The sequence below is a fragment of the Acartia tonsa genome, chromosome 3, assembly GCF_053477335.1.
Source record: "Acartia tonsa isolate MP-2025a chromosome 3, ASM5347733v1, whole genome shotgun sequence".
NCBI classification, from domain to species: Eukaryota; Metazoa; Arthropoda; class Copepoda; order Calanoida; family Acartiidae; genus Acartia; species Acartia tonsa.
In genome coordinates this window covers 48,254,068-48,273,984 of record NC_137262.1, presented here as the reverse complement: position 1 = coordinate 48,273,984, position 19,917 = coordinate 48,254,068, and the positions used below count along the sequence as shown (strand labels likewise).

At 35.9% G+C, this 19,917-nt stretch overlaps 2 protein-coding genes across 2 annotated transcripts in view; both read left to right on the top strand.

Moving 5' to 3' along the window:
- Positions 1–17,138, top strand: part of LOC145314428 (uncharacterized) — a 17,809-nt gene extending 671 nt beyond the window's left edge. Inside the window, exons 3-25 of the mRNA XM_080154321.1 lie at positions 160–2,471; positions 2,645–2,740; positions 3,181–3,256; positions 3,720–3,841; positions 4,230–4,289; positions 4,707–4,777; positions 5,299–5,382; positions 5,616–5,688; positions 6,129–6,205; positions 6,409–6,574; positions 7,301–7,433; positions 8,506–8,563; positions 8,933–9,197; positions 9,507–9,751; positions 10,081–10,225; positions 10,612–10,738; positions 11,031–11,107; positions 11,601–11,680; positions 11,903–12,073; positions 12,345–12,495; positions 12,656–12,820; positions 15,451–15,588; positions 16,119–17,138. Of these exons, the coding sequence (XP_080010447.1) occupies positions 160–2,471; positions 2,645–2,740; positions 3,181–3,256; positions 3,720–3,841; positions 4,230–4,289; positions 4,707–4,777; positions 5,299–5,382; positions 5,616–5,688; positions 6,129–6,205; positions 6,409–6,574; positions 7,301–7,433; positions 8,506–8,563; positions 8,933–9,197; positions 9,507–9,751; positions 10,081–10,225; positions 10,612–10,738; positions 11,031–11,107; positions 11,601–11,680; positions 11,903–12,073; positions 12,345–12,495; positions 12,656–12,820; positions 15,451–15,588; positions 16,119–16,323 (5,097 nt within the window). The 3' untranslated portion in view covers positions 16,324–17,138. The remainder of the gene's footprint in view (positions 1–159; positions 2,472–2,644; positions 2,741–3,180; positions 3,257–3,719; positions 3,842–4,229; positions 4,290–4,706; positions 4,778–5,298; positions 5,383–5,615; positions 5,689–6,128; positions 6,206–6,408; positions 6,575–7,300; positions 7,434–8,505; positions 8,564–8,932; positions 9,198–9,506; positions 9,752–10,080; positions 10,226–10,611; positions 10,739–11,030; positions 11,108–11,600; positions 11,681–11,902; positions 12,074–12,344; positions 12,496–12,655; positions 12,821–15,450; positions 15,589–16,118) is intronic.
- The window catches only part of LOC145314431 (uncharacterized), an 18,170-nt gene continuing 15,371 nt past the window's right edge, over positions 17,119–19,917 (top strand). Inside the window, exons 1-2 of the mRNA XM_080154324.1 lie at positions 17,119–17,168; positions 17,777–18,097. Of these exons, the coding sequence (XP_080010450.1) occupies positions 17,794–18,097 (304 nt within the window). The 5' untranslated portion in view covers positions 17,119–17,168; positions 17,777–17,793. The remainder of the gene's footprint in view (positions 17,169–17,776; positions 18,098–19,917) is intronic.

Sequence of the window (19,917 nt, the reverse complement as noted above, 5' to 3'; positions counted from 1 at the left end):
TCAGCAAAATAAAATAAAATTCGTAAAAAATTGTTTCATTTTAATAAATGGATAACAATTTAGCAATCAAAAATAAACATTCCTTTTAAAAAGTTTCTAGGTATGGGTTCTTTTTGAAAATTGATGAAAAAAATTCTAAATTATTAAATAATATTTTAGGAGTTCAATGCCTGGAGAGCCAATGTTATATCTTATGCAAAGGAAAACGAGGATTGGAAACATTTTCTTCCGAGGGGGGAATATTCCACGTGGACTGCTCTGGCAGAGGCTGAAGATGAACAACGAATCACTCAGCTGTCAGCTGCTGATAAGAAGATACAGGCAAAAATAAGAAATCTCAAGGAACTGAAGAATAAACAGCTTTCTGAGTTTATCGAATTTGTGTGCAAGCTTGCCAGTCCATTAGAACAACAATCAATCAGAACTACAAGCACAAGTTTCAATGTTATCATGCAATTCTTACAAGAATCAAGAAATATTGACAGAAAACCTAAAAACATTTTACAGCTACGATGCATAAAATATACTGAAAATGAGGATTTCAATGAGTTCTACTACAGATTTAGATCTGTCGTATGTGACAATTTAAAGAAAAAAGGAGATACATTTGAAGATATTATTTTGCAAGAAGATGAAATTATTTCTCCTACCTTTGAGGAAGTTATTGTGCTGTGGTGCCTTGAAAGGATCGATGCTGGGTTGCCCAATCAAGTGTTTGAACAGTTTGGTATGCATTTAGTCCAAGGATCATCATTGAAAGAATTACAGGAAGAAATATTTGAGTTCATTCCTAATCTGCTGGAGGCAAGTGAAACTAAACATCGTACACATGCTATGATCAAAAGAGAGATGGAAAATGAAGTTAATCACAAGAATGTCAGACCTGTTGATTATCTCGAGGCTGAAATGGATTTTGAAGATGATGAAAATATTCTCAAGTCAATTGAAGCTGATGATCCCTACAAGTGTCCTGTCACTGAATGTAATAAAACCTGTGCAACTGAGGCAGGCATGATCAAGCACATCAGTTGGTCTCATGATCCTGAGGGTGATGCTGAATATCACATTTCTGATGAAATGATTCAAGCTTGGGAAGAGAAGAAAAGCATTAAGTGTCCCAGGGATGACTGTGACAAGATGTTGTTGTCTCAGCGAGGCATGTCTGAACACATGAGAGTTCACAAAAGGGTGAAGGAAGTAAACAAACATGTGTCCAACATATGGAAGTGTCCCAAGTGTACTAATGAATTCCAAATGAGAGAAAATCTTATTCATCATTTGGCTGATGATCATGACATCATTATGACCGCAGATAATGAAATACCAGGTGAGCTGTCATGTGAAATATGCAAAATTAAATGCTCTGGACCTATGGCTATGTTCTGCCACCAAAGGCGGCATAGGAAAACTGATCCGTTTAGATTTGAATGTTCTACATGTAATGAAAACTTTGGGTCCCAGGCTGCAAGGAAACGTCATAGACAAAACGTTCACCCTGATGAGGATCCAAATGACGTCACGCAAGAATTACCATCTATGGAATGTACCAATTGTAGAGTGGTATTTAAGACTCTGAAAATGTACAAAAGGCACACTAAGGCTGCTTGTATGTTCTGCAACCAAAAGTTTGTCTGCAGGGACTTGTGTGATGAACATACCAAGATGCATAATCCTCAAACTACAAATGACGTTTCTATGTCTGAATTTATGAGTGATGAAAGTGATTCAGAAGTTCCAAATAAGACGAAGAAAAAATCCAACAAACCCAAAGATGAATTTGAATGTCCTGAACCTGGTTGCAACAAGGTATGCACATCCAAACAAGGCCTTTCTTCGCATTTGACACTGAAACATCACATTGACCAAACCTCAATTCTCGACGGACCTCTAACTAAAGATTTCCTTAAATGTCCTGTTTGTCCCAAGCTCTGTTCCTCCCAAGAATGGCTTGACAAGCATATTGACACAGTTCATGACGGCAAAACAGACTTCAAGTCAAGGATGAAAACTAAAGAAGAAATTGACATAGAATACACAATGAAACTGATTGGAAGTGGCGCCAATGTCAGCATGAAATGCCCCATGTCAAACTGTGACAAAGAATGCAACACCCAACAGGGCCTCACCAGCCATCTTAAGTTCCACAAACGTGTGGAACAAATGGAACGGCAAAATAAAAACATTTGGAAATGCCATAATTGCAGTGAGGAACATGAAACCAGGGAAGAACTTGTCAATCACATGATTGAAGTACATGAAGCAGCTCCAGACGCGATTGTTATACCAGGAGAAGCCCAATGCAAGAATTCTGACTGTAATGAACTATTTTCCTCAGCTGGTGCACTCAAGTTCCATATCAAGAAAGCTCATTCACAGACAAATCCAGATTTGTTTATCTGTTCTACTTGTGGAGAAAGTTTCACGACGCATGAAAACAGGAAGAAGCACAGAAAATCTGCCCATCCTCAGGAAAGCAATTCTTATTATTTATTTCCTTGATTTTTTTTCCATTATTTACAAGTTTAAAGATTAGTTAGAAAATAGCTTAAAAAGGTTGAGTGTGGAATTTTTTGACTTGTTGAGCTTTTTTTTGTCTATGTATGTTGTCACACTCGTTAATAAACATTGCTTAACCTGAACAGGAGGATCCAGAGGACGCCCCTACTGGACGCACCAAGTTCATCTGTTCCACCTGTAATGCTGTATTCACCAAGTCCAGCGGCCGTAAACTTCACAGGAATTGTAGAAAACTATACAATATTTGTTGATTATTATAAAACTTTGCAATAAAATGGAAGTTTTTTATGAGGGTTTTTAATTATTATTTAACTTTAGATTTGTTTAAGTCACTAAACTAATAATCTCTTTAGTTTTAAATTAAGCATGATTACCTTGCAAGGGCGTGGCTCCTGTCCATTTCATTTTAGCATAAGTTCCATCAGCACGGGTAAATAAAGGGAACAGTGACTTAACAATGGGGGTATTAAGTAAAGTAAAACACTTCAGACAATCAATTCTTTAATGGCACTACCTTTGTTTGGTAGTCCCAGTTGTGCGTAGCAGCAGTGGATTTAATAAACGTATACTTGGTGTTATGTTGTCTAGACAAGAACCCTTTTAAGTAATCAAAAGGCATAAATAGCTACCCATCTCTTCAAGTATAGTTATCTACTTTAGGAAGACTTGTCATCCTGACGAAGACCCTGATGATTTTGACTATGAATGTCACCAGTGCAACAAGAAGTTTGATAAAAAGGTAGGACTTTACACTATGTCAATAGAGAACAAGTAGAGATGAATATTTTTTATTTTCAATAAAATAGGACTGTAAATATCTTGATAAAGGATAAAAGTTGTAAATATATTTGTCTACAAACGTCAAATTAAACCTTTGCCTGAATAATAACTATCTAAACAAATTTGATTTTATTTTCCTTTTTTTTGTGTTGTTTCTTACTCTAAGTACCTATATACTGGGAAATGTAAAATGTTGACATTTACTATGATGTATTTTTATCATTATATATGCTTAAGGCTGCATCAAAATTTACCGTACAAAATCCTAAAAATAACATTGTAATTGTAAAGTATATACCTACCTAATTTATTATAGTTAACTTTTATTTTTCAACTCAAGAGTTAATCATTTTACTGAAAAAAAGTACATATGATTTAAAATCCAATATCCATTTACCTATCACTTGATCCCTGTTGTATAGGAGGACAGAGATGAGCATATCAAGATTCATATTGAAGCTCAGAAGAAAGGAACAAAGATTGCATTTATCTGTTCAACCTGTGGAGATTCATTTACAACTCACGGCAGTAGAAAAAGACACAGGAACATTTCAATTTATTTACTTTTATTTGATTTATACACAACACAGTTTTTGTAGTTTAAAATGTCGAGTGAGGGAATAGTTATTTATCGTAAGTATTGTATTATAGACAGCTTTCCGCGAATATTTAAATGTATACCTAATTAGAAGATAAAATCCAGTGTTAGCATAAGGGACCTAAGGCTCGGGCTAACAAAACTGGGCGTTATCCCCTTAGAAATTTTTTTTTCTATTTTGAAAAATTTTGTTTTCTATTATAAAGAATAATAACACATACTCTTTGTGTAATTCTCAAACATTTATTGGACACTTTGAATATTAAAATATATATGAGCATATGTGTCCAAGAAAATTGCTTACACAACTTGTATTGAAATGGGTTTATCACAGAGTTACACTGCATCCAACTGAGGACCCAGAAGACAGTGGTTCTAATCAGCCCAAGTTCAGGTAAAAATTTATATAACTTTAAAATCCTCACAGCAACTTTTCAGCCATCTATCTAAAAAAGTAGCGGAGCAAAAAAAGTTTCCGACAGAAATATGGTGCTGGCTCAGTATAACATTTTCGACAGACCTACGGACAAAAAAGTGAAAGTCTCTAGGCTATTTGATAAAAGGAACATATTGACAAATGTTACAGGCTAGATGTTCATTGGTCATACAATCACCACAAAAATGCCAGCTTCTTATCCCTAAAGTTCGCGTCTAAGAAATTTATTAATCCTAATACCTTGTTACTTAATATTTATCTTTACCTTGTTTATGCTGAAGAAGTTTTTATTAGTAATATCGAAAGAAAAACAACTCAGAAATTTACACATGTGAGTTTGTGCTTCCTGTGAAATACAACCTGCTACCTTTTCAGGTGCGCTGCATGTGGAGCTCAACTCAAAACACCAACTAGCCTCTCACTTCATAAGAAGAAATCTCATCCTGGTAAGATAAAAGCATATTTTTCATAATGAAACTAGTTGCTTTACCCCTAGCCTTAAGGGAAGCCAAGGGATGTTAGGAAAATAGCCTAAAACCATCCTAAAATATTTATGAAGATTCCCTGAAAAGTAAAACTTATTCGGACAAGCAATTTTCTAGATCTTAAGCTTTAGACAAAAAAACCTTATCGACAATGCTTATTATCAACAAGGACAAATATCTCTGTACGAAACGCAGCAATAAAAGTTAAAAGTTTAAAGAGTAGATGATTGATCATTGGCCACGAGAATCTTTTCAGTCTTATATCTACAATAGCAGCCAAGTGAATCAAATTAAAATTAAATGACTTCAGCATTACTGACAGACTTACAGATCAAGTAAATAATAAACTGGATGCTTATAGTTATAATGAATCTTTACAAAAAATTTCAGCCGTCTATCTTGAGTATCAGCCGTGAAAATCACTTGCATTTAAAAATCAAGAGGGATTTAGACTGTGGTTACATACAAATAAATTTGTTTAGGTTTGAGTGAGGAAGATTATGCAATGATGGAGGAATACAGCATCCTGGAAGAACAGGAAAAACAAGCTCATGATAATGGAGAAGGTATTGACACAAACTTGTCTAGAAAAGAGCAAAAACTCTATGGAAACGATAATATCTGAACAAATAAAAAATCCAACGCAATAGCATTGCTTTTTAACGGACAGACATAAAGAACGGATAAAGTAGATTACTTAACATGATTTTAGAAAATGTAAAATAGTATATGTTTGAATTATTGCCATGGGATTTTCTCACGTTTCACGTTCCTGATGCTAATAATAATGTCCTCACAGGTATGATGGATGAATCTGGAGAAATGGAGATAGAAGATGATGGAGATGATGAAGAAACACCAGAAAGCCGCAGGAAAATATTAACATATAAATTTTAACATCCTCGCTAAAAACTCCACTAACCCATATCTCATCAAGCGTTGCTTGCTTTACAAACAACCTTTTAAATTCTTATCTTTGTATTAAATCGGATGGAGACTATAAGTAATTTATTTTATATAATATATAGGTATATGATGATGAAAAACCTAACGATCAGCTTAAACCAACAATTCAAAAAAGTTACGAAACCTACATGTGATTAATTTTAGCTGTCGTTGGGGGCAACACATAGTAGATGGACAACCTTTTTATCTGCCCCCTAAATATTCTTTAAGATTTATTTCGTTTGTTGGTTATACCTACTTCCTGCCTGACGAATATAGCAGATCGAAGAGTTTATAAAAAAAGTTTTTTTTATTGAATTTTATTCATGTACATAACTCAAAGTATGTTAATACTATTTACTATTAGATTTGTATGCTTTACTTGTGGCCAAAGCTTTACTAAAATTAGTAAAAGAACAGAGCATAGAAGATCCTTTCATCCAGGAACTAAAATTTATTATTTTGAAGAAAAAAGTATCTGTATTTATATTTATTTTTGTGGTCGGACTTATTTCAATCTTAACATGGTATGAAAGCTTAAGATTAAATACTAACTAACTATTACTCCCCTCCCTCCCCCCTTCCTTTATATACAGAGAAAATGCAGCAAAGTTTTGAAAAAATAATAAAATTCGTGTTTAAATCAGATGAGGACCCTAATCAGCCAACAGTGCAATGTCTCGTGCCTAACTGCAGAAAGAGATACGATGATCAGAAGCAGTTGGAAGAGCATAACAAGATTCACATTGCTGAGAACCACAAGAAACCTTATGCCTGCATCCTTTGTGGCCCGGATCTTTCTGGATTTATCAGGTAAATAAATGGATAAATTAACAGCTAGATAAATGTTTTTTAATGATAGATATTTTAGGGATAAAATACAGGGAGTAAGGGAGGGGACAATGGATCGAATATTCAATTTTTAGGAGTCTCAGACTTTGGGGACTGGCTTAAAGGGAATGTGCAAGAATTTAGCAGTTTCTGACTGAGTTTGGGGACTTGCGCATAGAATGCCGCTACTCGTTATGTATGTTTTGAATATTGCAGACGGGGAGAAGGGATAAGGGAAGTGGGGGGAAGGGAAATAAACACTCGTTGAGTTAGTTTGGAATGTAGCAGACGGGGAGAAAGGAGAAGGGAGGTGGGGGCAAGGGAAATAAACAGAATAAAAAGGGGCAGTCATATTCTTGCTAGCAGCTGGCCGGGTCTATTAATCTTTTAATATAAAAATCACACCAAAAAACCTCAATATATTTCATCAAAAACAAGTTGTGATTTCACTTTACATGACGCTATGGAAATCTATTATTCAATTAACAATCCCTTTATAATTTCCTACAAATCTATATGATTAAACTGGATTTCATGGCCTTTCTTTGATAACTCTTATATTGAATTAATTGCCCATTGTCCTCTCCCTTACTCCCTGGATAAAATAACATAAAATCCAAAATTACCGTAGTTTTCTTTCGTTTATTGCAACCATTGTAACCAGTTTTTGTCAATTTACCAATCTATTTATATCTAACTTGTATTCAGTAAGGACAACCTGGCGTACCACATGAACAGATTCCACCCAGATCGTCACATCGACTCTGGTGAGAAGATCCTGGACTATCTACTCGTCAAGAACTATTGTTGCAATGTTTGCCAGTTCAAATGTGTCACTGAGGTAAATACATAAGGGGGGGGGGGGTTTAATGCAACCATCTCGTAATCAGTGATTAAATGGCACTTAGAATTCGAATTTCGATCTGAACTTTTGCATGAGTAATCCTTGGTAGGTCTATTTTCCCTAAATCGAACAAAACGGCTAACGGCTGGCGGCTCAGCCGTTTTGCCATTTTTTGGATATCTGTAGTGTAAATTAGTCACGAAACCTATCTTCACATAATACTCTTTTCAACTCCAAAACGCTATCAAACGGTTTTAGACAGTAGCTGTAGGTACTAGAAGTTTTAAAAATGGTTATTGCTATCATTCAACATGAATTAAACCAAAAATATGTTTTAAAAAGTTGATTCCTACGTAATTGATGATGAATTTACCCTGAAAATAGGCTAAAAACGGCTAAACGGCTGAGCCGCCAGCCGTTACTTTTCCAACTTTTTGTTCAATTTAGGGAAAATAGACCTACCAAGGATTACTCATGCAAAAGTTCAGATCGAAATTCGAATTCCAAGTGCCATTTAATCACTGATTACGAGATGGTTGCATTAAACCCCCCCCCCCCCCTTATATAGAAATGAATGTAGAATATACGTGGGTAGATATTATGACGGGGTAAAAATTGTGGTCAATTTAGGTTGCTAACTCGTTCATCTGTTAGGAGGAAAGAGGGTGGAACGGGTGATCGTTATTTTAGCTAGCTACAAGTTTCACTCTATTAAAGTACATAATATCTGGTGTAAGGTCTAAGTAATAATAATTGATATAGAATTCATGGTTATTGTGAGATATTCTCGGCAAAATTTTTTTTTGACTACCCCATCCTCTAACCTGACCAAAGTGGAATTTTAATTAATTAAACAATATCTGAGGACAAAATTAGCAACAAAAATTCTACTGCCAGCCACAATATCCACGTATTCTATATCCATAATTATTCTCAATTTTCAATACGTGCCCATTGAAGCAAATTTTTCATTTGTTTTAATGATAGATATTACCGTTTATCTTTAGATTTCTATTATGATTTATCATGTTTATTTTCTAATTTACTAAACCAAATCTCCCTGATTTAGGATGAAGTGAAGGTTCATTATGCACAGAATCATCAGAGAGCAGCCACAACCAAACAAGGAACAATATATGTCAAAGGACACACCAATCATCACTCCCATTCGGGATCACTTTGTGACCAGACAATTTCATTTAACTTTTTGCATAAAATTTTGCATGTAGATTTTCCTTCATTATAGTAAAACAATGGGGAAGGGTTGGACCCTGTGCTGACTTTCAATTGGATCTTTGAATATCAGCTAATAGCGTCGTAAATCTTAACAAAACCAAGTCGTTACAAAAGAGAAGAAAGCAATTTGCCAGCAGACGAAAAAGGTCCCAACAATGGATCCAGGTCTGGGTCATACATAAATGCCTAATACATTTATTTATTTTTCCTTCTTTGTTATCTTATTTTTCTTAATATTTGACATATTTTGAACATTGTAGAAGTGATCATAGGCAGCATGGACGTTAACGTAAACGTTCATCCCACCACATCAGCTACCGGATTCGGCAACGAAGACAACATTACCAATGAGATCCTAAAGCAAGCCTTTGGTACGGATACTTTCGACAACACCATGGGCGGCCAGCCTGAGCCGCAAAACTGGAGGCGGCTCATCAATCCCCGCGACTTTGTGGCCTGTCCGATCTGTACAGAAGTTATTACGTGGATGATGTTCACTTCTCATGTTGATAAACACGAAAAGGAATGATTTTTAACTACCATTTAAAGCCTGTAATTTTAGTATTAACACAATTTTTCCCATTTAAAGAAGAAATGATGAATATTTTTCTATTGTGTTACATTTTAACCTTTATTAAAGTGTAATAATATTTTCCCCAACATTTTATATTCTTCTATTTACTCTTTTTTTTCATTTGGCTGCTACATTACACTTTTTCTCCCACGAAACAAATGTATTTCCTTGTTTTAAAGTGAAGAGCCAACCCATTAACCCATTTGTTCATGCTAAACTCCTTAAATGACGCTAAAAATCACATCCTTGAATCCCTAGGACAAGGAACTCTCCATGAGCCCAATGAAGTGTCAGATGTGTCACGCAGATTTTGAGAATGAACGTGCTCTCATGGATCACATCCTGCTCATGACCCACATTGACGTGACACCCAAAGAAGACGGCCCCGACAAAGCTCCTGTTATTCCCATCCTCTGTCCCATTTGTCCGAAGAAACTGGCGAATAAGACCCTGTTTATGGGACACATGCACAGACACAGAGTTATGGAGACCAGACTAGCTTCAGGTAATTATAATCTTTTTTTTCAATGAAAATTAAGGAAGTATCAGCTATAATGGGACAAAGTTTAAGCTTTATACCCACTTCCCTTTGGTTTCATACAAAAACCTAGCTTACCCCGTCAGATAGTAAAAATTTTCGGCAATTTTAAGTAAAGCTCGATTAAATTGCAGATTTAATCTCTAAGGAAGTATAAGTTAGACATCTTTAATTAAACAATTAGGCAAGTTTCATAACAATCAGATTTTTCTTAAGTACCTAAAAATACTAAATGAATTACTGATTTGCAGAAATTTTTTTTTTGTTAAAATTTACGAAGAAATGTATTTGCCTAGGTATTTGGAAATGTACGTGGTGTGCCGAGGAATGTACAAGCAAACAGAACTTGTTACTGCACGTACAGCGTAAACATAGAAATGATGATATCGATGTTCCCAAAGGATTGCGTTGCCATCATTGTGGACTTGACAAGTTTGACAGGGATATTTGTTGTTGAATATATTGGTTTTTAACAGGGTTACTCGTAATATTTTTAAAAAGTAATTTAATTTTTCCCCTAAATTTTGGTTGTTGATTTTTTTAAAGACAAAGACGAGAAAACATTGCTTTTATAAAAGGGTTTAAAAAGGGAAAAACAATGTTTTCTATAGTAGAAGATAAAAGGATGAAGCGAAATGAAAAGTTAGAAAAATGCGCGGGTAAAGGGACATTATGTTAAATTTGCCCTGCTAAGTTAGAAATCTTCTTATTTTTATAGATGTTGAAAATAATAATTTATTATGGGATTCTAATGCACCACTCATAGGTTTCAGAGATTATACCACCTTGTTTAAAAAAATATATTTTACACAACAAATATTTTTTAGTAAAACATCGTTGCGAGAACATGTTTACTTCCACCACTCTCCTCAGATACCCAACCCCATTGGAACCAAGTGTTTCCGCTGTAACATTGAGTTCTCCAACCCCTATCATCTTATGCTCCACATGAGGAATGCATACATTTTCGCGCTATAAAAAGAGTTTAAGAAATTAGAATTGTTGAAATAACAATAGGATGTTGATTAGTTAAATGGATATTTTATTTTGAAATATTTTGTGGTTATTTAACTTTTCTGTACACTACTCGCATAAAATTTAAGAAGCAAATGAAAATTAACGATTCTGACAAAAAATCTAGGTAATCAAAAAAAAAAATTCGATCTTGATTTAAAAAAAAAACTGATATGTTCATGATCTAACCTTATATGTGTTTGGCGCCAAAATTGACCATAAAATGAATAGGGATGATTTCCACCCCGATGATAAAGAACTGGAGGACAGATTTACTTGCTTCATTTGCTATAGAATGGATTTCAAGAGGTATTGTAGCTTTTTATATAAAAATCTTGCAGTTTTGTACTTTAATAAAAGAATCAAATAGGTACTTTTCATTATTTAAATAAAAATCTTATCTATTAAGTTAATAAACTCCTGCGCTCAATTTAAATTGTAATCTATTATACAAAGTAGCTTGATGTCTGTCTGAAGCTTAAGATCTCAGTAACCGCTAAACCGATTGGGCTCTACTCTTCAGGGATTATACCTACTGGTCCTGTGATGGTTTTAAGCTATTTTCCTGGGGGGGTTGGACACCCCCAAGCCAACCCCCCCCAAAAACTAAAAAAAACCACCTTCCAAAAAATTTTTTTTTTACATTTTTTGTAAAATCTCAGTAACTGCTGAACAAATTGGGCTCTACTCTCCATTGAAATGATTTAAAGATCCAGCTCAGGGTTAATTTTGTAGAATATACACTCCTGAATAGATAGTTACCTATGAAAGTTTGATATAGAAGTATACTATTTTATTTCAGTTCTGAGGGAGTAAAACAACACATGTTAACATTCCACAGAGAAAACAAGCAAGGAGAACCCGAACTTCTACCCATGCTAGGTTATTTTTAAGCATTTTTGATCATTTGTATATTAGTTTAGAAGTCTGACTGCTTTGCACTTGACTTTCATTTAGTATTATTGTTTAACTGAAAAAAATGAGATAATTAAAACGCATTAGTTACTGGAATTATAAAAAAAAACTTTACAAACAAAAAAATATTTTTATGTTTTTATTGCTCTTAATTTAATTATACAATATGCATAAAATTCTCGTTTTTAGAAAACAAATCGAATCACAGTTACACATGTGAGGTCTGCGGCAAGAGTTTCCAGACTGTGACCAACTTGTCTGCTCACAAGAAGTGTCACGAGGATAAGGTGCTGTGCACACTGTGTGGCAAGAGTTACAGATCCAACTTCATGGCGAGACACATGCAGATGCATGAACAAGGCAAGTATTATTTACTTAAACTTTGTTATTTAGTTATTACTAGAAATGAACATTAAAAAAGTAGGTTTATAATCATAGAAATCAATGCACAAAAAAAACTGATTACATTAGGAAAACTGATAGGGATTTGTATTGATTTTAAAATTTACTTCAAATTGCTGTAAACTTAAATTCTCCTTTTTCATGCAAACTTTTAAGCAATGTATATTTTGTTTGTTTCGTCTTAAATCCTTGTTTCGACTTAAAATGTGAATAATCTTTAAAAAACTAGGAACCCTTTGTGAGATATGCAACCGTGGATTCAAGGACAAGGGTGAATTTGAGAAGCACGAGTGCAAGGCTAACCGCCACTCCAGGCTGAAGTGGCCCAAGGGTCATGTCAACAGAGATCTGTACTGCAGCACTTGCAATAGACATTTCAGGTAAAAATCTTTAACATACTTTCCGATTTTTATCCTTTTACTTCATTCGTTAAGAATGACATATATTCATAACGATGAAGAATTCGTTTCATAACATTTTATATCCGCGCAAAGCTGTTTATAATACGATGCGAGAAAAAAAAAACTATTAATATTTTAGGAACAAGTACCACATTGCTAACCATATTTGTAAACATCACAAGTGTGACTTGTGCGAGGCAGCCTTCTGCAGAATTGTCAACTTGAACAAGCACAAACTGATCCATCAAGGAATTCCCATGTTGCACTGCGACTTTGAGGGATGTGAGGCTCTCTACAAGAACAAGTAAGTTATCATAATATTTAGAATTGTTATCTAATAGGTATTGATATTCCAATTCTGAGAAGCGTTTTTACAATTTCAGTTCCCAATTTTGGTTAAGATTTAGTTAATGTTAAGTTTTTGTGGGTAATGGGTAGCCTTGCAGGGGTTAAGCATTGGTAAAAACAAACCCCCACCCCCTATTATAATCTATTAAGGGGGCACCGTAGCTTTGTGGTAACACACTGAGTTACGGTGATGAGAATTCGAGTTCAAACCCACTCGTGTTGCAATCACAACATGTTGTCTCAAATGTTGTGGATTCACGCAACCTCCCCCAGTTGCGTTGAAAGGGAGATTGTTAGGTAGTTTGGAAGCCTAATAATCATGTGTATAATAGCAACACATCCCTTAATTCCAGGCTCCTCTGAGGAGAGTGCCATTCATTACGGTGACTTAATCTGGAACACCTGCCATACTCAAAAATCGGCGAGGGTGAGGTAAAAACGAGGAGCTCTCATGAGACAGCGTGTCAAGTCATACTTGAACGTGGAGCTTGAGCTGGCCCTGGTGGCTATACAAAAGTGTCTCAACATACTCCAGAAGTCTTAGATCCAAACTCTAAGAAACTATGGCTAATCAAAAAAAAAAATTATAATCTATTTTAACAAAGGGGTGTGGATTTCTATCCAAAATCATTGCCCTCCTCAAACCTGGTAAACCCCCTGACCTTTCCACCTCCTACCGCCCAATCTCCCTCCTCTGTCCTGCAGCAAAAGTCCTTGAACGCCTACTCCTCCCCTACCTTAAACAATCCCTCTCCACCCACCCCTCACAACACGGCTTTAAACCCCTCCACTCCACCACCTCCTCCCTCCTCAACCTTTCCACCACCATTGCCAATGGCTTCAATCAAAACCTCCCCCCCAGCCGCACAACTGTTGCCTCCATCGACCTTTCCAAAGCATTTGACTGCATTCCCATCCACCTCCTTCTCCAAAAAATCTCCTCCTCCAACCTTCATCCCAACATCATTAGATGGCTATCCTGCTACTTGCGTGGCAGGATGGCTTTCTGTTCCTATCAAAACACCAATGCCTCTCCTAAAATTGTCCATACTGGCGTCCCCCAAGGCTCTGTTATCTCCCCAGTCCTCTTCAACTTCTACATAGCAGATGCCCCCCACATTCCCCCTGCCCACACATCCTCCTATGCCGACGACCTTAACTCCTTCCACTCCTCCCCTAACATCCCCCAGTCAGTTGAATCCATCAACTCCCACCTTTCCTCAATCGCTGACTGGGCCTCCACCAACGGCCTCTCCATAGCTCCCAACAAATCCACTGTCACCCTCTTCACTTCTGACCGCAAGCACCAATCCAACCTCCATCCTCAAGTCCAAATCAACGGCTCCACCCTTCCCCTTGAGAAAACCCCTAAAATCCTTGGAGTTACCTTTGACACCTTTTTCAATTTCAGTTCCCATGTCTCCACCATTTCCTCAAAAATTTCCTTTAGAAAATTTAGAATCCTCAAATGTCTGGCTGGCACCAAATGGGGCCACCAGAAGGAGACTCTCCTCACCACCTACAACACCCTCCTCCGCCCCATCACCACCTATGCCTGTCCTGTTTGGTTCCCTAACACCTCCAAAAACAACATTGACAAACTCCAAGTCCTCCAAAACCAAGCCCTCCGCATCTGTACTGGTTCCACTAAAAAATCTCCCATCAGCCACCTCCACCAAGAAACCAAAATCCTACCAGTACGGAACCACCTTTCCCTTCTTTGTTCCCAATACCTGGCCTCCTCCCTCCGCCCCTCCCACCCATCCTTCCACAACGTCACAACCCCCCCTGGCCCTAGATCCAAAAAATCCACCCTTCAATCCATGTTCCTTCCTACTCTCCAACCTTTTCTTTCCCCCGACAACACCCTCCTTCCCACAAACTACAAATCCACAATCTCCAGACTCCACACCTCAGCTGTCACCCAAGCCATAAATTCTTACCCCCCTAATCCTGTCCTTAATCAAGCTCCCCCTGACATCAACCCCTCCGAAATCCAACTCCCCAGGCACTACAGAACCATCCTCTCCCAATTAAGATCCAACTATTGTCCTAAACTCCAAAGCTACCTCCATTCCATCAACGCTTCTCTTACCCCCAACTGCCCATCCTGTCCTGTTAATCCTACCCCAGAAACAGTCCAGCACCTCTTTTCATGCCCAAATAATCCTACAAATCTTACTCCTATGGACCTCTGGCAAAACCCCACCCATGTAGCTACCTTCCTCTCCTCCCATCCAAGTTTCACCAGCCTTCCTCCCCTCCAACGCCCCCCTCCAGAGCCCCCACCATAAGCCCACGCCCCCCCCCCCCTCACCCCACTGATGACTACCCGGACCGGAAACTGACTATGAGCAGCCAAAACAACAACAACAACAGGCACTTTAAGAGAAAGCACCAAAGAGTCACATTTAAAAGTTGGATGTAGAATATTCGTAATATTCCTTAGAATATTATAAACTTGAAAGCATAGAATTATGACTTTTGTAACAATAAATATAAAGGGATTACAATTTACATATGCGCTTACTAATCTAAAATAGTATATTTTTCCCCTATCATTTTCACAACCGTTTTTCTTTATAGAAAGAGGTTGAGTGAGCACAAGAGCGAGGTGCACAATCCTGTGCGTAAACAGTGCCCTGAGTGTGAACTTACCTTTACATGCACCAGCAACTTGAACAAGCATGTCCGCAGGCAACACGGCAAGGAGAAGAATGTCAGGTAGGATTTATGTTGTTGCATTGAGGGAGGGAACATTGAGCTGTCTATTAAACTATTCCCCAAAGTTATATAATTTCGTTTTCTTATTCGTTTGCTTAACAACTTTGGGGACTTTTATTGAATTTGATTGGTTGGTTCATTAAGTTGAGTGTCCAAACTTTCCAACCGTTAATTGTAACCTACAGTAGGGTTAATTTTGTGTATCATCAATGGGGATGTAATCCAATTTATGTGTCAGTATCTTATCTCTTTAGATCCCTGATATTTTTGTCATGTATAGGAGTGTGATTGCAATATTAGATCTTAATGAGTTTCATTTACAGCTTCATGTAATAATTCTGACATGCATACTAGCCTGGCTTACTTTTTATTACTTTATTAGAGGGAAAAGGGAGATTATCCAAAGCCATGTATCAGTTTGAGTGATGGTGATCACTGGGAAAGTGTGACAATATTTTTGGTAGTTATCAGGACAAGGCTTTCCTTTTTTAGTATGGTTATCAAATGTTTACAAAACCTCCTCTTTCCAGGTACGAATGCCAGGTTTGTGGTAACCTGCTGAAGACCAGCTTTGCCCTGAAGCTTCACCTGGAGCGTCACAACAAGAACAGGCCCAAGTTCGAGTGTATCGGCAACTGTGGCAAGCTGTTCAACAGCGTCCACTACAGGAATAGGCACTACGAGGTAATGAAGTGTGGACAACAACAAGCCTTCCCCAAAATGGAGCTGGAGTAAAAAATATCTGAGTAGGTATCCACTATCCATACCCTAAATAATCAAAGGGAACGGGATTTAAAGGCAGAGCCTAGCATTTGATTTTATGAAGTTATTTAGATCTTTACCCATATAATATTACTTGAATGTATCATTTAATTATTGTATATTAACTGTTAACTATGATATGAAATAGATTGCTATAGTATTAGTCTAGCTTTATTAAGACAGGTTATTTGGGTTTGTTTCCATTTAACATTAATATTAAAGTTATGGATGTATCATATTGTTGTAAATTACTCTTATTCTAGAGATTGTTGAATCAAGCATGTAAACTAAATTCTCATATATTCCAAAGGATTCCAAAAAAGGAGGACCGGTTAAAAAAGTATTAAGATCTTTTTCACTTCCATATTTCTATTTAACCTTTCGTGCTGTATATAATTTGCCTTTACAAATAATGTTAGTTGTAAAATGATGAAAAATTAAAAACTTAAAATTATCACAATTAGAAAAGAATAAAAGTCAATATCTGTTAATTCTGATTTTATTAAAGGTTATTTCCATGTTATAAAGCTGATTTTATATGGACATTGAACAGATATTAATTTTTGTTCTAAAATTTTATTTTTATTAATTTGTATACTATTATGTTATGTTAAATTGTAGTGTTCTCTTAATTTTTGATGTACATACAATCGTTTCAAATTATTCTAACATGATTTGATTTTTTTTACATGAAGTTAATTTTTGCAATATTTTCTGAATTTCAATTGAATAATGATTAATCTTAGTAAATAATGTCTTATTATTTTCAGATAATAATGAAAGAAAAATTTGGAGATTAGTGACTGAATTTTTTAAAGGTATTTTATTTATTATTTAAATCAGAATTATACTATTATTCTATATTAGAAATAGCCTAAAACCATACACAGACTTATTTATAAATATAAAATAGCCTTAAAAAAACTCTCAGGACCTATAAGAAGCTTCACTGTATAGGAGAACGTTATCAGTCCAGCGGTTAATGAGATCCTTCGCTATAGACAAAAAAAGCTTACTACTTTATATAATAGAACTAGCGGCTACGCCTTAGAAGCCTCTAGAGACACTTAAGGTTGTAGGGGAAAAGTCAAACCCCTTTTCATTTTGAGTTTCATAAAGTAAAAAAAATATTTTTTGGCAAGGTTAATTTTTTATTCGGTGGATGGAGATACCCTCCCAAAAAATAGTTAAAACCTTCCCTAGACATATATGAAACATCACTGTAAAGGAGAACCATATCTGTTCAGCGGTTAGTGAGATCCTCCGCTACAGACAAAAAAGCTTACTATTTTATATAATAGGATATATAAATAACCAATGCAAAGAAGCCAAGAAACTTTTTTACTAGGATTATAAATCTTATCTAATATGCAAATCAGTCTATTTAATCACATAAACAAGTTTTTATCAACCAATATTTATTTAGGTTAATACAAAAACAGAATGAAGTCAAATGGCGACATTTTGTTTGGTGAGATCAACACACAATCCAGCAGAAACATCCTTGACCTTTGTGACATCAAATATGAAGCAAAAGAGAGCTTTAGCTCTTTTTATTTCAAATTTCGCGCGCAATTGTCACGTTATCTGCTAAAATGCGGGGACAGAGTGGGAATTATGCAAATAGCACAGGATGAAATATTTACGCCAACGTTTGAGGAGGTTATTATTCTGTGGTGTTTGGAGAAAGTTAATCCAGAGCTTCCAAGGAGGATTAGAGAGGAGCTAGGCTCAACTGTTAAGCAAGGTTAGATTACAATAGATCAAAGTTTAGGTTATTAATTTTGAATTATTAAAAAATCACACAATCCTATTTATAAATCTTGTACTAAATTTGTCTCTTGTGGAGAATATCTAAATTAATCTATCATTTTTAATCATTTAAAAGCATTAGTATCAGGGTTTCGGATCCGGATCCGGATCCGCAAGGATCCGCATATTTTTGAGTCCAAGGATCCGGATCCGGATCCGCAAAAAAATGCGGATCCGGATCCTTAGACTCCAAAAAATGCGGAAAAAATGGAAAAATCTACCTAAATTTATATAAAATCTCAGACATTCTCTTGATGAGAGCCAATCTTTAAGGTTTAGGTTCAGACTTGAAAATTAAAAGTATTTTTGACTTCGAATTAAAGAATAAAATTTTTTTGAAAAATTTGGTGATTTTATTTTTATTGTCAAAGATCCGTGTTTCGGTATGTTTTTCTTGTATTCCCTGGCAAGTTCGAACCCATTAATCCCTGTTTCCTTACACCAAATTTCCTAGAGAATGAGTGTGTTACGCGGCATTCCTAACTATCTCCGCGCGGCGCGTGGCTTGTAAACGGACAAAAGAAACGCGCACTTTTCCCTTGATTAGTCCCACGTGAAGAGCTACGTGATTGAAAATAATGTATTGCTTGAATATACATGTGCTCTGATGTGTGGAATATCTCAAATAAGCCTTCTGCTTAGTTTGACATCATAATGTGGTAAGAATTTATCTTTAATTCTTAATAATAAGTGTAGTATGGTATATTTTCACGAAGAAATTTAAAACATTAATTTTTCAACAAATAGACCATTTAACTGCTAACTTTTGACATACGAATATTTTCCTTAATTTTATTGATCATTTGAATCTAAAATTATCAATTTCTGATGCTATTTAATATGTTTCGTGCCAATTTAAAGTTTTTTAGAAATTTTATATTTATAATTAAATTGAAATCACGCAACCTCGATCTACAAAAATAATAAACCATTAATACTATGTAATTGATTTTTATATTTTTGTTTTAGATTCACCGTTTTCATGGTAATAAATACACATTTGTAAACTTCACATGTTGGTCATTCGGAGGGCTTGAGATTAAGATTTCGAGAACGGCTAGGATAGCGTTCCGAAACAATGAAAACGAGACAGAACAGATGCAGCTAAGAACATTCTGTGAAGTTTTGTGAATGTGTTGGTTGTGATACCTTACCACACATTATTATTATAGTCATAATCAGTACAGTTAATTTTAGTGACAATTATGGGTCCTAAAAAGAATAAAGGTGAACAATTGAGTAAGCGGCTGCGTCCAGCCGTTGATGCCCTAACCAGTGAGCTAAATAGAGTAATGAAGTTGGTCAGTGATGAACTTAATGTTAGACATCTCACTAAGGAATCAATCCTTGTCCATGACAAGTTCGAGACATTTGACAGCATCATGGTCGGTTTTAGCAAGCTTGGTTTGAGAATCCAAGAGCTTGATGAGTTTAGTGACATTTATTCTGATATAGTTACTGTACAAAAAGACTATAGTGCCTTGAAAGACGCTCTTGATGCTATAGAAGAGCTTAGTGACATTCAAAGTGTTGTTGATGTTGTTGGTGATAATTTGCCTAACCATCAGGCTGAACTTTATGATCGATGTTTGAAGATTGTGAAAGTTATTAAAGGGCCATATTTTCCCTTACCTGATGCAATTATAAACACTTTGTCTGCTTTGATGAAACGTTTGGCTGAGGTTAAGCTTGAACCTGTGAAGCCACCTACAACGTCGGCGGGTGCCTCGACAGCATCGCCATTTGTGTCACCGT